At 47.9% G+C, this 17969-nt stretch overlaps 1 protein-coding gene across 1 annotated transcript in view; it reads left to right on the top strand.

Annotated features, from left to right (window-relative positions):
* The window catches only part of LOC144598239 (cAMP-dependent protein kinase catalytic subunit beta), a 139713-nt gene extending 131659 nt beyond the window's left edge, over window positions 1-8054 (top strand). The window contains exons 9-10 of the mRNA XM_078408129.1: window positions 1470-1634; window positions 5055-8054. Of these exons, the coding sequence (XP_078264255.1) occupies window positions 1470-1634; window positions 5055-5180 (291 nt within the window). The 3' untranslated portion in view covers window positions 5181-8054. The remainder of the gene's footprint in view (window positions 1-1469; window positions 1635-5054) is intronic.
* Window positions 8055-17969: the final 9915 nt, after the last annotated feature.

Below are 17969 nucleotides of genomic sequence, written 5' to 3'. Positions count from 1 at the left end.
CGATCTTATAGTATTTTTAAAATCCTAAGAGATGTAGATTGAGATGAGTAGGAAAATAAGTGCAGATGCTGGTACAAATCGAAGGTATCACAAAATGCTGGAGTAACTCAGCAGGTCAGGCAGCATCTAGGAGAGAGGGAATGGGTGACGTTTCGGGTCGAGACCCTTCTTCAGACCGGTCTCGACCCAAAACGTCACCCATTCCCTCTCTCCTCGATGCTGCCTGACCTGCTGAGTTACTCCAGCATTTTGTGATACCTTAGATTGAGATGAGTGCTCACTGGCAGATTAATCAGAAGTTAGAGGACATGGAATGAAATTTCCTCTTCATTGAAAACCAAACACGACATGGAGGGAAATATTTTTACGTAGAGAAAGGTTACGATTAAGCATTTGCTGCCACGGTAATCTTTAAAGTAGATTAGATTAAGATTCAGAAGGGAGGTGGAAAAGTGTCTGAAAGAAAAGATTGTAGGGCTTAGGGGATGGACTGACTCGATAACATTTATGTGGAGCTCGTATAGACTCAACAAGGCTCCTCAACCGAGAGGATGTTTACACTAGTGGGAGAGTCTAGGACCAGAGGACACAGCCTCGGAATAAAAGGACGTGCTTTTAAAAAGGAGATGAGGAGGAATTTATTTTGCCAGAGGGTGGTGAATCTGTGGAATTCATTGCCACAGACAGTCACGTTGCCATCGTCACTGGGCATCTTTAAAGCGGAGATTGGTAGGTTCTTGATAAGAGTCAAGAGTGTTTTATTATCATGTGTCCCAGACAGAACAATGCAATTCTTAATTGCAGCAGAACGACAGAATATGTAAAGGATAGTCTGAAAACAATGTAATAAATGAGAATTAAAAAGTTCTCTGTGTGCATATGTACGTGTACACACATGCGTATATGCATTTATTTATTATATATACGCATTTATTATATACAAACACATAAATACAAACAAACAATAATATTGCAAAAAGACAAAGCCAATGCCCCAAGTCTCCGCAGTTCAGAACTTATTGGAGGTTGTTGCATTCAGTAGCCTGATGGCGGTAGAGAAGAAGCTGCTCCTGAACCTGGACGCTACAGTTTTCAGGCTTCTACATCATCTTCCCGATGGCAGGAGTGAGATGAGAGTGTGGCCAGGGTGTTGTGGGTCTCTGACGATGCTGGCTGCCTTTGTCTTTGGGGATGAACGGGGCTTCCACCTGAAAACAACACACACACACGCTCACAAAGGCAAAGACCTCTGTCGATGGTGGGCCGAAGGGCCTGATTCCACACTGTGTCACTAAACTATAATTCTGTCCACCTTATCTGTGCCTGTCATAACTTTATAGACATCTTCCTCGTCCCTCTTGGGTCCCTGGTGCAGTTGGTAATCTGATATACAGAGGTGCCCCTGAGCTCCAAGTTGCGAACTTGCAGAGCTTCCTATAATCAGGACTGACACACTGCCTTGTTTTCAGGTACGGTTCCCTTCTCACTTCAGTTCAGACCTGAAAGACCTGCTGCGAAACTTGCTGCAGGTGGATCTGACCAAACGATATGGGAATCTCAAAAATGGTGTGAACGACATCAAGAACCACAAATGGTTTGCCACCACAGACTGGATTGCCATTTACCAGAGGAAGGTATGTACTTGCTTCCAACCTCCGAAAGGAGCTGGGGTGGGAAATAGGAGCTGGGGTGGGAAATAGGAGATTTGGCTGCCTTCCAAAACTGAGCGGCACGGTGGCGCAGCGGTAGAGTTGCTGCCTTACAGCGAATGCAGCGCCGGAGACCTGGGTTCGATCCCGACTACGGGTGCTGTTTGTACGTTTTCCCCGTGACCTGCGTGGGTTTTCTCCGAGATCTTCGGTTTCCTCCCGCACTCCAACAACGTACAGGTATGTAGGTTAATTGGCTTGGTAAATACAATATTGCCCCTAGTGTGTGTAGGGTAGTGTTAGTGTGCAGGGATCGCTGGTCGGCGCGGAGCTGGTGGGCCGAAAGGGCCTGTTTCCGCGCTGTATCTCTAAACTAAACTAAACTACGGTCATTGTTAGCTACGAGAGTGTGAGACCGAGGCGTACAAAGTACGCCCCCCGCAGGCCGCGATCCACCGGGTCCACCATTCAGCCGCGGGCCACCGTTCGGCAGGCTCCCTCTGAACCTGTGATCCACCGGGCCTACCATTCACCCGAGCAAGGACCAAGTTGCCCATGTTGAGCCTGAGATCATTGGCTTCCTCCCAATGGGTGTTTGCAACAGTTGAGTGAACAGTTGGTAGCTCCACCCTCCCCCCCTCCACCACTAACGTGGCCAACTCTAATTCAACAAGGAACTCTAAAAATCAATTACCCTAAATTGCTCCACTATTTTAGTCCATTTTATTTGTCAGTTTTAGTGAGACGGTGCGGAAACTGGCCCTTCAGCCCACCGTCATGCTGGCCCTTCAGCCCACCGTCCATGCTGGCCCTTCAACCCACCGTCATGCTGGCCCTTCAGCCCACCGTCTGTTCTGGCCCTTCAGCCCACCGTCATGCTGGCCCTTCAGCCCACTGTCCGTGCTGGCCCTTCAGTCCACTGTCTGTGCTGGCCCTTCAGCCCACCGTCCACCCACAAAGAATGCCACAGATTCACCACCACAGATTTTGACCCATTTGTGGAGACAGGACATCTGGCAGCATCCCACCGGATGCCCCGTCGCCAATCCGGAGCGCGTCCCCCGGATAGGCCCACGAGGTGGGATTCCCGTGTGGAGCAAGGTGGGAGCGTTTCCATGGGCGATCGGATGGCAGCTGCCCCTGGTTTGTGAGGGGTTGGGTAATTGGAGTCAGCCGCAAGTGCAGGAAATGAAAACGTTGCCTGACGCAAATGAAGTGCACAGATGTGCGGTGCGGTCTGTGGAGGCCTGTTTGACGGGTTGAAAGAGCTTGTGCTCTGTTCCAACCTGTGACAATTGCAGGCATTTTCAAGGGGAAAAAATGCCCGGTATTCTTTGTATTGCATTAGTAAATATTCTCCTTTGATTTTTTTGTTGGGTTTTTTTTGTTGCTAGTATGTGGTTTTAATGTGGTCTGCAGTTCAACCATTGTTGGAAGAAAGTATGCTTGATTGCTGAGAGTTCTCTGCACTACAGTTATAATCACAAGGCAGTGACCTTCTCCTTTCCACTGACGCCTGCAATTGAAAGGCTTGGATAGAGTGGATGTGGAGAGGATGTTTCCACTACAATACAATACACTACAATATATCTTTATTGTCATTGTACAGGGGTACAACGAGATTGGGAATGCGCCTCCCATACGATACAATAAATTAATTAGCTAATCAATATAAATTTAGACACCCCAGTGAAACAAAATTAGAAACAGTTTTAAAACAGAATAAAGTGCAAATAGGTCTGTGCCAGTTCGCTGTGCGATGTGACCATCCGGCTCAGCAGGACCGGTTCATAGCAGCTATGGCCCTGGGGATGAAGCTGTTCCTGAGTCTGGAGGTGCGGGCGTAGAAGGCCTTGTATCGTCTGCCCGATGGTAGAAGTTCGAACAGACTGTTGCAGGGGTGTGAAGAGTCTTTGTGGATGCTGGTGGCTTTTCTGAGGCATCGTGTGTTGTAGATCCCCTCCAAGGCTGGTAGCTGTGTGTCCGATAGTCCTCTGAGCTCTATGGACTACCCGCTGAAGAGCTTTCCTCTCTGCCTCCGTGCAGCTGAGGTACCACACAGGGATGCCATGTGTTAGGATGCTCTCTATGGTGCAGCGGTAGAAGGTCGTCAGCAGCTGTTGGGGTAGACCAGACTTTTTCAGTGTTCTCAGGTAGAACAGTCGTTGCTGTGCCTTCTTGACCAGCGCAGCAGTGTTATTGGACCATGTTGGGTCCTCCGAAATGTGAGTGCCCAGAAACTTGAAGCTGGACACTCTCTCCACACTGTCCCCGTTGATAAAGATCGGGGCGTATTCCCCGTTGTGTGACCTATGGAAGTTGATGTTCAGCTCCTTGGTCTTGGAGGTGTTTGGGGACAGGTTGTTATCAGAGCACCAGTCCGCCAGGTTCTGTAGTTTGTTTCATCACCGTTGGTGATCAGCCCGATCACCGTTGTGTCGTCTGCAAACTTGACAATGGTGTTGCTGTCGAATGCAGGAACACAGTCGTGTGTGAATAGGGAGTAGAGCATGGGGCTCAGAACACAGCCCTGTGGTGTGCCGGTACTCAGGGTGATAGTGGAGGACAGGTGCGGGCCCATTCTCGCTGCCTGCGGTCGCTCCAGCAGGAAGTCCAGGATCCAGTCGCATAACGACGAGCTGAGGCCTAGCTGGTGGAGTTTGGTGATGAGCTTGGTGGGGATGACCGTGTTGAAGGCAGAGCTATAGTCAATGAATAGCATCCTCACGTACGTGCCCTGTCTCTCCAGGTGAGTCAGGACAGTGTGAAGATCCAGAGAGATGGCGAGAGTCTAGGACCAGAGGGCACCGCCTCAGAATTAAAGGATGAGGAGGAATTTCTTTAGTCAGAGGGTGGTGAATCTGTGGAATTCATTGCCTGCAGACGGATCCAAGTCTGGATATTTTAAGGGCAGAAATAGGTAGATTCTTGATTATGGAAAAAAAAACTGCAGGTGCTTGGTTTAAATCGAAGGTAGACACAAAATGCTGGAGTAACTCAGCGGGTCAGGCAGCATCTCGGGAGGGAAGGAATGGGTGACTTTTCAGGTCTCTAAACAAAACCCGCTGAGTTACTCCAGCATTTTGTGTCTACCTTAGATTCTTGATCAGTACGGCTATCGGGTTATGGGGAGAAGGCAGGAGAATGGGGTTGAGAGGGAGAGATAGATCAGCCGTGATTGAATGGTTCAGTAAACTTGATGGGCCCAATGGCCTAATTCTGCGCCTTGAACTTATGAGTTGGGCCGAAGGGCCTGTGTCCGTGATGTACGACTCGGTCATTTCCGGAAAAAGAACAGGCAACACAGGCAACCAGCACCTTATCATTCTGTAGAAAGTAGACTTGATGGGCCGAATGGCCTAATTCTGCTCCTGGAACTTACGAGCGTGTGTGTGTTGTTTTCAGGTGGAAGCCCCGTTCATCCCCAAGTGTCGGGGCCCGGGCGACACCAGCAACTTCGATGATTATGAAGAGGAGGACATCCGTGTGTCCCTAACCGAGAAATGCGCAAAAGAATTTGCTGATTTTTAGAGAGAGAAAAGTGAAAGAGACCATCAGGGCTATTGGGATCTCTGTGCTGTGCTGTGCTAGCAGATGGGGTGGAGCTGAAACCATCTTACTCGTCGAAACAATTACACAGTTTCTTCATTCCACAAGCCTGAGATCCCTCGCCATAGTTGATGTGCACAGTTGCACAGCCCCCACCCACACACACACGCGCACACACACACACACACACACACACACACACACACACACACACACACACACACACGCACATTTACGCAGAGCACTACCAGTGCTTCAACACAAAACGAAACTTAGACCACTTTCTTATTGTTTTCCTTCCTTCCTTCCTTCCTCTTGTTCCACAGCCGTTGCCTTTTATGTCATGTACTTTGTTTCCCCACCCCCCCAACTTCAAACCCACCCACCACCCCTCCCCTTCCACCCCTCTTTTTAAAACAACAAAAAAAAAATAAGGCAATTTGCAGAGAGTGAAACATTTGTAACATAAATGTAAAGATAGAGCAAGTGTTTCAGGATTTTTTTTTTTGCACTTGGTGTGAGTTAGCCCAAAGTGAAAGCTGAACATTGCTTCTAGTGCTTGCCAGCTACAATCTCCCTCTGTATGTCTGAGGTGTCACCGTTGTAGAACACCTTACCTTGTAGAGATTGAGAATCAGACTCCCGGAACCTAGACAGCATCTTTGGCATCTTTCCTTCTTTTTATTTTGGAAGTAGTACTTGTTCTGTGTATTTATATATAGACTGAACAAAAAAAGCAATTCTCCTGGACAGGACCAAAATGAAATAGAATCAATTGGATGGTTGGAGCAGGGGGGAGCGGAGCCTGTGGCTTGGCTACCCCTGTACTGGCAAATTCAGCCACACTTCCCAATTTTGTTTTTGTACACATCTGGGCAGGATCCAGTCTAACGTTACCAGATGCTGCATCCTTTGGAACATCACCCGAATCTAGAGCTGCCAGTAGGCTTTCTTCAGGCTAGCTTCCGCCACCCGTCCTTTAGCTGTGTCAAGCCGGCATGTCCGACCATTAGTCTGTGCGTTTGTCCCCCACACATTTACTTCGAGTCGTGTCGTGTTCATTAGCGGGCGGTAGCGGGGGGGGGTGGGGAGTGGAATCGGGAGGGGTTTAGTGGGATGACGGGGAGGGGAGGAAGGGGGTTTGTCAAAAGGCAAGGCTCCCGTTGCAAGCAGCGTACTCCAAACTGAAGGGATATCAGGGCAGTGCCAGGTACCGATGGAGATGCGGGCCGTGCCGAGTGGAAGTGGGAAGAAGCTGTAAAAGCCGCGTGGGATGAGTGGCACTGTGAATGGATCCTCTCCCCCCCGCCCACCCCCCCACCCCACCCCAGCACAGTGAGCCCACGCACTGTCTGTCTCTCCGCTGAGCCCTCTGTTGTGTTGAAGATGCTGCACAAATGACGATGCTCACTGCCAGCGTTGTGTTTGATTCCCAGGCGCAGCGACGTGATGCTCAAATGGTGTTTGGGTAAATACTAAAAAATTAATCACTGGCTTCAAAGAAATAAAAATTATTGAACGCTTCGATTCATGCTTTGCAAATACTGAACACAGTTAACAACTGCCATGTTTCCACAATCTTTACCATTTATATATATATATATACACACTATATATATGTATATATGAATGTTTGTGTCTCTGGGAACAGAGCATTGCCTTTGCAAGCATGAGGTTGAGCTGTTGGGTAGGTGCATTGTCATATAATGACATAATCTGTTCCTCAGTTACGACTAGCCTTCATGAGTTAGTTTAAGCAATCCCCCTCCAGTTTCAGTGTTGGTGAGTCATAGATTATGGATTCAGCAAATCTCTACATGCTGACACTTTTAACCAATTCATTTTAATCAAATTAGTTTTATTTGTACATTTGTGGTACCCCAGATTTGATCTTTCTTTCGCATACATGTATATGTATGTATGTGAAACAAATCTCAAACGGTTTAAATTGAAATGGTTTCTTCTGTACAGAAGTAGGCTGGATTCGGCGAAGATAGGCACAAAATGCTGGAGTAACTCAGCGGGGCAGACAGCATCCTTGGAGAGAAGAATGGGGTCGACCCCAAGCCACTCTACAATTCCTTGAGCATTGTCCCATTTGATCTGTGTTTTCACACCTTACCCTACTATATGTCTATGTCTCTCTCTCTCTCTCTCTCTCTCCCCCGACTCAGTCTGAAGAAGGGTCTCGACCCGAAGCGTCACCCATTCCTTCCCTCCAGAGATGCAGCCTGTCCCGCTGAGTTACTCCAGCATTTTGCCTCCATCCTCGCTCGGCGTGAGGCAGCATCTGCAGTTCCTTCCTGCACGTTTCGTAGGCTGGGTTCAGATTGCTTCCGACGTTTACGGGCACGAGAAGCGACGGGTTTTAACAGGCCATCTCAATTTGGCCCAGAACCAGCGTGCTTGCTTGTGGTAGCACTGAAGGAAACCAGTGACACAGTATCCTCTTAACCTGAAGGGCACTCGTGGAGTCAGGCCTCTGTAGTCATTTGCATTACCAGTATGAGCTGTAATATCAAACATTCTGTTTGTTGTCTTGGCTGTCAAACATTTGCACAACAATGTCCCTTAAAAGGCTGGCACCAGCAGCAGGTTATCCATCCACGCATATTTACCCGTATGTGCAAGGCAAGTAAACGATACTTTGCTGTCACAGATTTTATGTAACTAAAGAAATGTAAGGTCACATTAATAAATTTAAAAGTTCCTTTGTATGAAAATGTTAAAATCTTTTGTATTTCATTTAGACTGAGGACATGCTGTTGTATGCTAGCTGTATGCGATTAATTCTACAGTAACTTTGTTGTCGTTTATGGACTTAAAGGTTTTAATAAACGCTGAAGATCACATTTCTGACTGGCTTATGTTCTTGAAGTTTGAAGGATGTGATATTCTTGCGACTCGGGGGAAAAGCTGCTAAATGGAGAGAACAGGAGCTACCTTTCCTTTATTCTTGGAACATTTTCTCTGATAGGAACATGGCTGGCCAGGTTTCTGAGAGTCCTTCGGGTCTTGCAGCACGGAAACAGGCCATTGTCCATGTCCCATTTACCCCAGTCCCACCTGCCCATGTTTGGCCCGTTTCCCTCTTAACCATCCTCCCACAACCAGAGAGCCATCCTGGACTACTATCAATAGACAATAGGCGCAGGAGGAGGCCATTCGGCCCTTTGAGCCAGCACCGCCATTCAATGTGATCATGGCTGATCATTCTCAATCAGTACCCCGTTCCTCCCTTCTCCCCATACCCCCTGACTCCACTATCCTTAAGAGCTCTATCTAGCTCTCTCTTGAATGCATTCAGAGAATTGGCCTCCACTGCCTTCTGAGGCAGAGAATTCCACAGATTCACAACTCTCTGACTGAAAAAGTTTTTACTCATCTCCGTTCTAAATGGCCTACCCCTTATTCTTAAACTGTGGCCCCTGGTTCTGGACTCCCCCAACATTGGGAACATGTTTCCTGCCTCTAACGTGTCCAACCCTTTAATAATCTACCTCATTGGACAGACCCTCAGACTATGTTTGATCGGACTTTGCTGGCTTTGCCTTGCGCTAAATGTTATTCCCTTATCATGTATCTAGATGCTGTAAACGCCACGATTGTAATCATGTATTGTCTTTCCACTGACTGATTAGCACGCAGCAAAGGCTTTTCACAGTACGCGTGACAATAAACTGAACTAAAACTAAATAAACTAAACTATCCACATACCTGTCCGTGGGTCTTTCACATGTTATTGTACCTGCCTTAACTACCTCCCTGTGGCAGCTGGTTCCATTTACCCACCTGGCTCTGTGTGGAAAAGTTGCCCCTCAGGCTCCTATTGAATCTTTCCCCTCTCGCCTGTGTCCTGTGGTTTATGATTCTCCTACTCTGGGTAAAGGACTCTGCATTCACCATTTCTATTCTCAGGATTTTATACACTGTCAGATCACCCCTATGCCTCTCGGAATGCAAGGAATAACATCCTTGCCTAGATTCCACAGTTTCGGCCAATATACTTAAGGATGATAATTTCTCTTGGGGTGGGGGGGGGAGAAAAAAAAATCACTGTAGGTCAGTTCATTAATGGTCTAAATTAAAAGTGATCGTGGAGGCTTGTTATTGTACAAGATCGGACGGCACTGTGGTGCAGCTAGTAGAGCTGCTGCCACACAGCACCAGGGACCCAGGTTCAATCCTGACCTTTGGTGCTGTCTGTGTGGAGTTTGCACGTTCTCCCCGTGACCATGTGGATTTCCCCCCAAGTGCTCCGATTTACAAGTTCATAAACGATAGGAGCCGAATCAGGCCATTCGGCCCATCAAGTCTATTCCGCCATTCAATCGTGGCTGATCTATCTCTCCCTCCTAACCCCATTCTCCTGCCTTCTCCCCATAACCCCCGACACCCGCACTAATCACGAATGTCTCTATCTTAAAAATATCCATTGACTTGGCCTCCACAGCCTCCTGTGGCAAAGAATTACACAGGTTCACCACTCTGGGATGTATGGGTTTGTAGGTTGTTTGGCCCTCTGTAAATTGCCCCTAGTGTGTTGGGATGTATGAGAAAGTGAGATAATATAGAACTCAGGTGAACAGTGGTCAGTGTGGGCCGAAGGGCCTGTTTCCACGTTGGATCTCTAAACTGATTTGCAGCTTGACACACTCACTGGTTGTCTGAGGTCGGTCTCGCAGCGAATCCCTCAGCCGCCTCAATTCTCCTCGCCAACTAAATAAACGAGAACACCAGAGCGCACTGTAGATGTACCTGGAGGTATCTGTAGCGCACTATAGATGTACCTAGAAGTGTTGAATATACACTGCTGTAAATGCTGGATATATATTGAACTAAAAACAAAATGCAGAAAATACTAGTCAATCCCACAACAGTCATCGTCTCGATTTGAGTAGACAATAGGTGCAGGAGGAGGCCATTCGGCCCTTTGAGCCAGCACCACCATTCAATGTGATCATGGCTGATCATTCTCAATCAGTACCCTGTTCCTGCCTTCTCCCCATACCCCCTGACTCCGTAATCCTTAGCTCTATCTAGCTCTCTCTTGAATGCATTCAGAGAATTGGCCTCCACTGCCTTCTGAGGCAGAGAATTCCACAGATTTGCAACTCTCTGACTGAAAACGATTTTCCTCATCTTCGTTCTAAATGGCCTACCCCTTATTCTTAAACTGTGGCCCCTGGTTCTGGACTCTCCCAACATTGGGAACATGTTTCATGCCTTTAACGTGTCCAACCCCTTAATAATCTTATACGTTTCGATAAGATCCCCTCTCATCCTTCTAAATTCCAGTGTATACAAGCCTAGTCGCTCCAATCTTTCAACATATGACAGTCCCGCCATTCCGGGAATTAACCTAGTAAACCTACGCTGCACGCCCTCAATAGCAAGAATATCCTTCCTCAAATTTGGAGACCAAAACTGCACACAGTACTCCAGGTGCGGTCTCACTGGGGCTCTGTACAACTGCAGAAGGACCTCTTTGCTCCTATACTCAACTCCTCTTGTTATGAAGGCCAACATTCCTTTGGCTTTCTTCACTGCCTGCTGTGTATAGTATAGGAGTAAAAAAGTCCTCCTGTAGTTGTATGGGGCCCTGGTGAGACCACATCTGGAATATTGTGTGCAGTTTTGGTCTCCCAGTTTGAGGAAGGACATCCTTGCTATTGAGGCAGTGCAGCGTAGGTTCACCAGGTTTAATCCCCAGGATGGCGGGACTGTCATATGAGGAAAGATTGGAAAGACTGGGCTTATATTCACGGGAGTTTTGAAGGATGAGACGGGATCTTATAGAAACATATAAAATTATAAAAGGACTGGACAAGCTAGATGCAGGAAAAATGTTCTCCATGTTGGGAAGTCCAGAACCAGGGGCCACAGTCTAAGAATTAAGGGGAGGCCATTTAAAACTGAGGTGAGAAAAATCTTTTTTTGCAGCGGAGGCCAATTCACTGGATGAATTTAAAAGAGAGTTAGATAGAGCTCTAGGGGCCAGTGGAATCAAGGGATATGGAGAGAAGGCAGGCACGGATTACTGATTGTGGATGATCAGCCATGATTACAATGAATGGCAGTGCTGACTCGAAGGGCCAAATGGCCTCCTCCTGCACTTATTTTCTATATAATTTAACCAGCATCAGAGAAAATTAAAATTTCTCATACAGGACAAAATAATTTTTTTAATCTTCTCTGGAATGTCAGAGGCTGAGGGGAGACTTGATAAAATGTATAAAATTAGGAGTGGCATAGATAAGGTAGCCAGAAACATTTGCCCAGAATGGAAATGCCAAACACTAGAAAGCATACAGGTTGGATAGGACAGGTTTAGTGATAGTGGGACTAGTGTAGTTGGGACATTGTTGGCCGGTGTGGGCGAGTTGGGCCGAAGGGCCTGTTTCCACACTGTATCACTCTATGACTCTATACATACCTATAAGGTTAGGGGGGAGGTGTAAAGGAGATATCCAGGGCAAGTGATGTTTTTTACACCATGGGTGGTGGGGTCCTGGAACGCACTGCCAGGGGTGGTGGGGGCCTGGAACACACTGCCAGGGGTGGTGGGGGCCTGGAACGCACTGCCAGGGGTGGTGGGGGCCTGGAACGCACTGCCAGGGGTGGTGGGGGCCTGGAACGCACTGCCAGGGGTGGTGGGGGCCTGGAACGCACTGCCATGAGTGGTGGGGGCCTGGAACGCACTGCCAGGGGTGGTGGGGGCCTGGAACGCACTGCCAGGGGTGGTGGTGGTGGAGGCAGATATAATCGTGGTGCAGGGAATAGAGGGATATAGATCGTGTACAGGCGGCACAGGAGACGGCACTTGGCGTCGTGTTCAGTACGAACATTAACCAAAAGGCCACTCATAAAGTGATACAGTTTGGATGTGCCACAGTTTAAGAATAAGGGGTAGGCCATGCAGAACGGAGATGATGGCAGTCAGAGAGTTGTGAATCTGTGCAATTCCCTGCCTCAGAAGGCAGTGGAGGCCAATTCTCTGGATGCTTTCAAGAGAGAGCTGGATAGAGCTCTTAAAGATAGTGGAGTCAGGGGGTATGGGGAGAAGGCAGGAACGGGGTACTGATTGAGATTGATCAGCCATGATCACATTGAATGGTGGTGCTGGCTCGAAGGGCCAAATGGCCTACTCCTGCACCTATTGTCTATTGGAACTAGGCCCTTCAGCCCAACTTGCCAACATGCCCCATCTACACTAGTCCCACCTGCCTGCGTTTGGCCCATATCCCTACAAACCTGTCCTATCTATATACCTGTCTGTTTCTGAAACCTTGGGACAGTCCCAGCCTCAACTACCTCCTCTGGCAGCTCGCTCTATACCCCCGTCACCCTTGGTGTGATAAAGTTACCCCTCAGATTCCTATTATTCCAAATCTATGTACCAAATAAACACATTAAATAATGTAAAGAATCTGGTAGGAGAAAATCACACTCCATGGAAACTCAATGCCAACTTTTCACTGCACCTCAGTACACACGACACTATACTCAACTCAAACAACACTAGAAGAATGTTGAAGGATTTCATCCATTTGATGTACAAATACCACAGCAGTTTGGATTCGGATGGGAATTGAAAGCAGAGACTGGTGTTGTCGGGGGTTGGACCTGTAAGTAGGTGCAAATCTAGCACAAGACAACTCCCCCTCCCACTCCCAGTCTGACCTTTCTGTCATGGGCCTCCTCCAGTGCCATAATGAGGCCCACCGGAAATTGGAGAAACAGCACCTCATATTTCGCCTGGGCAGTTTGCAGCCCAGTGGTATGAACATCGACTTCTCCAACTTTAGATAGTTCCTCTGTCCCTCTCTTCCCCTCCCCCTTCCCAGTTCTCCCTCTATCTTCCTGTCTCCACCTATATCCTTTGTCCTGCCCCCCCTGACGTCAGTCTGAAGAAGAGTCTCGACCCGAAACATCGCCCATTCCTTCTCTCCTGAGATGCTGCCTGACCTGCTGAGTTACTCCAGCATTTTGTGAATAAATACCTTCGATTTGTACCTGCATCTGCAGTTATTGTCTTATACTACCACAAGACACTTGTCAGTTCAAAGTTGCACAATTGTTGGAATTGCCTGAGGGGGGAAAAAACCCAACAACTCCATTGTGCAAAGCTAAGCCGGGTCCATGGTGGTGCAGTGGTAGAGTTGCTGCCTCACAGCGCCAGAGACCCGGGTTCAATCCTGACTGTGGGTGCTGTTTGTACGGAGTCTGTACATACACGTTTATAGGTTCATTGGCTTCGGTTAACAAAAAATGTAAATATGATCTGACTTTTACTGGCTTTGTCTTGCACTAAATGTTAATCACTTTGTCATGTGTTTGCACACTGTGGACGGCTCTATTGTAATCATGTATTGTCTTTCTGCCGACCGGTCACCACGCAACACGAGCCTTTCACTGTACCTCGACACACGTGACAAACTAAACTAAATTGTCCGCGGTGTGTAGGATAGATTAGTGTACGGGGTGATGGCTGGCTGGCTGGCTGGGGTGGACTCGGTGGGCCTGTTTGCCTGCACATGTCCAAAGTCGACACTCTAAAGCAGCGTTTCTCAAACTTTTTACCCTTGCGGAACCCTTGAAATAATTTTCATGTCTCGGGGAACCCCTACATAAAAACTATTAATGGGCGGGTGCCCAAGATGGCCGCCGGGGGCGGGACCTGCCCGAGTGGCGGCCAATGCGGGGGTGCCCATCTTCCCGCTCAAAGCAACGGCCGTCGCTGTCGAGCTGCTGCTGCTGCTGAGCTGTCGCTGGAGGCCCGCAGGAGCATTTTGTACCCACCAGGTCCACGCCGGCTAGTTTATCACTCTAACTCTCGGAACCCCTAGCGACCTCTAGCGGAAGCCTAGGGTTCCGGGTAACACTGGTTGAGAAACGCTGCTCTAAAGACTTCACAGTAAAAATCGAAGAGAATAACAATTCACGGCCAGAGGGAACATGGGAAATGTGCTTTAGAAGCATCACCACAACAGCGTAAAGGGTGGATGCAGTGCGACTTCAAGGCAATCTTCACGTGAGAATGATCACCAACGTGTTGTCCAGAATTGACTGAAAGAGTGCAGTGTCCTTGGAAACGGACAGGTGTGGCATTGAAGGCTTTAGATCAGCTGGGACATTGTGCTGACTGACAGTGTTACAACTCCTCGTGATTACAGTTGACTACACAAACCAACCAACTCTGGACAAAGGTTAGTCAAGGAAATTGAAACGAGACTGGAGAAAGGTGTTCATGCTATTGAGAAAGCGTGCAGATATGTTAAAGGATATTGTGTCAGGCAGCACAGAGACAGGTCCACCAACCCAACTCGTCCATGCCAACCAAGATGCCCCAACTAAGCTGGTTTATACGCCTGCATTTGGCCCATATCCCTCTAAGCCTGTCCATGTACCCGTCCATATGTCTTGTAAATGTTATTGCACCTGTCTCAACCATTCTTGGCAGCTTGCTCCATTTACCCACCACCCTTTTCATGAAAATGTTGCTCTGTGGCAGAGAATTCCACAAATTCACAACTCTCTGGGTGAAAAAGTTTCTTCTCACCTCAGTTTTAAATGGCCTCCCCATTATTTTTAGACTGTGTCCCCTGGTTCTGGACTACCCCAACATTGGGAACATTTTTCCTGCATCTAGCTTGTCCAGTCCTTTTATAATTTTACACGTCTCTATAAGATCCCATCTGATCCTTCTAAACTCCAGTGAATACAAGCCCAGTCTTTCCAATCTTTCCTCATATGACAGTCCCGCCATCCCAGGGAACAACCTGGTGAACCTACGCTGCACTGCCTCGATAGCAAGGTCGTCCTTCCTCAAATTAGGACACCAAAACTGCACACGGGTACATGGATACTGAAGGTTTAGAGGGATATGGGCCAAGCACAGGCAGGTGGGGTGAGTGTAGATGGGGCATGTTGATCGGCATGGGCAAACTGGGCTGAAGGACCTATTTCCACACGTATGACTCTATGTCACAGTGGTGTAGCGGTAGAGCTACTGCCTTACAGCGCCATAGACCTGGGTTCGATCCTGACTACGGGTGCTGTCTGTACGAGGATTGTACGTTCTCCCTTGTATACGCTGGAATTTAGAAGGATGAGAGGAGATCCTATCGAAACATATAAGATTATTAAGGGGTTGGACAAGTTCGAGGCAGGAAACATGTTCCCAATGTTGGGGGTGTCCAGAACAAGGGGCCACAGTTTAAGAATAAGGGGTAGGCCATTTAGAACTGAGATGAGGAAAAACTTTTTCAGTCGGAGAGTTGTGAATCTGCCTCAGAAGGCAGTGGAGGCCAATTCTCTGAATGCATTCAAGACAGAGCTAGATAGAGCTCTTAAGGATAGCGGACTCAGGGGGTATGGGGAGAAGGCAGGAGAACGGGGTACTGATTGAGAATGATCAGCCATGATCACATTGAATGGCGGTGCTGGCTCGAAGGGCCGAATGGCCTCCTCCTGCATCTATTGTCTATTGTCCCCGTGACCTGCGTGGGTTTTCTCCGGGATCTTCGGTTTCCTTCCACACTCCAAAGACGTACAGGTTTGTAGGTTAGTTGGCTTGGTATAAAAATGTTAAAAATGTCCCTGGTGTGTGTAAGATAGTGTTCGTGTATGGGGATCGCTGGTCGCTGCAGACTCGGTGGGCCAGGTCTCTCTTTGAAAGCATGGAGCAATGTGGTGTTGGTAAACGTGTGAGATCTGGGCACGTGTGACGCCTACTCGACAGTGGAATAAGTAAACGGCAGTCCACCGCTCATGATTGATTATACTCTCAGCATGATGGAACGTAAGGTCGAGCGAGCATCAGCCCTGTGCAACAACAACTGCATTTTCTGTTTGAATTTCACATATTCGGCTTTTGTATTTCCCTTTTGCAAAAGAGAAATGGCGATGAGATGTGTAGGAAAAAAACTGCAGATGCTGGTTTAAATCGAAGGTGGACACACAACGCTGGAGTAACTCAGCGGGTCAGGCAGCATCTCTGGAGAGAAGGAATGGGTGACGTTTCGGGTCGAGACCCTTCTTCAGACTGATCGCCAAGGGAGAGGGTGTTACAGAGATAAGGAAGTGTAAGAGATCAAAAGAGATGTAGATCACGTAAAATGCAGATGCTGGTTTACCAAGGAAAGACACAAAGACACAAAGGGGTTGGACACGTTAGAGGCAAGAAACATGTTCCCAATGTTGGGGGAGTCCAGAACAAGGGGCCACAGTTTAAGAATAAGGGGTAGGCCATTTAGAACTGAGATGAGGAAAAACTTTTTCAGTCAGAGAGTTGTGAATCTGTGGAATTCTCTGCCTCAGAAGGCAGTGGAGGCCAATTCTCTGAATGCATTCAAGACAGAGCTAGATAGAGCTCTTAAGGATAGCGGACTCAGGGGGTATGGGGAGAAGGCAGGAACGGGGTACTGATTGAGAATGGTCAGCCATGATCACATTGAATGGCGGTGCTGGCTCGAAGGACCAAATGGCCTCCTCCTGCACCTATTGTCTATTGTCTATTGTCTGTAAAATTCTGGAGTAAATCAGCAGGTCAGGCAGCATCCCTGGATATCAAACATGGATAAATGATACTTCGAGTCCGGATCTTTCCTTAGACTGTGTAGGATGAAAGAAACTGATTTTTTCTTTGTTTGGATTGAGTTTTAGGAACAGCTCCATCCAAGACCGCAAGAAATGTTTGCAAATTGTGGACGCAGCCCAGACCATCACACAAACCAACCTCCCTTCCACCGACTCCATCTACACCTCACGCTGCCTCGGCAAGGCCAGAAGCATAATCAAGGACCAGTCTCACCCCGGCCACTCCCTCTTCTCCCCTCTCCCATCGGGCAAAAGGTACAGAAGTGTGAAAACGCACACCTCCAGATTCAGGGACAGTTTCTTCCCAGCTGTTATCAGGCGACTGAACCGTCCTACCACAACCAGAGAGCAGTGCTGAACTACTATCTACCTCATTGGAGACCCTCGGACTATCCTTGATCGGACTTTGGTGGCTTTACCTTGCACTAAACTTTAATTCCCCGATCATGTATCTGTACACTGTGGACGGCTCGATTGTAATCATGTGTTGTCGTTCTGCTGACCGGTTAGCACGCAACAAAAACTTTTCACTGTAGCTCGGAACACGTGACCATAAAGTGAACTGAGATGCACCATCAGTAAATAGAAAGCAAGCGCTGAGAGACAGGCGTGTGTGTCTGGCAGAGGAATCAATGGAGAGCAGTAAGCACGCCACCAATTTTTGTTATTGAAATGCAAATGCATGGTACTCTTCAGAGCTGCTGTTTTATCAGTTTCAATGGTAAGCCTGTTATTTCCCATCCATTATACAGCGAAGATAAAGCAGTCATTCAGAAATTCACAAAGCGAGTTTGATTTAGTAGGGAGACCTGCCAATATGTCCATATGTTGCTGAGTGGATGCAAGTCAAGTAGGGGTGACTCTTACAACGGCAATAAATTACCTTCAGAAGGGAGGTGAGGAGGAATTTCTTTAGTCAGAGGGTAGTGAATCTGCGGAACAGCCAAGTCAATGGATATTTTGAAGGCTGATTGACATTCTTGATTAGTCAGGGTGCCAGCGGTTATGGGGAGAAGGCAGGAGAATGGGGTTCAGAAAGGGAGAGATAGATCAGCCATGATTGAATGGCAGAGTAGAAACATAGAAAATAGGTGCAGGAGTAGGCCATTCGGCCCTTCGAGCCTGCACCGCCATTCAATATGATCATGGCTGATCATCCAACTCAGTATC

This window comes from Rhinoraja longicauda, chromosome 11, assembly GCF_053455715.1.
Source record: "Rhinoraja longicauda isolate Sanriku21f chromosome 11, sRhiLon1.1, whole genome shotgun sequence".
Taxonomy (NCBI): domain Eukaryota; kingdom Metazoa; phylum Chordata; class Chondrichthyes; order Rajiformes; family Arhynchobatidae; genus Rhinoraja; species Rhinoraja longicauda.
This window is presented reverse-complemented; position numbering and strand designations above follow the sequence as displayed.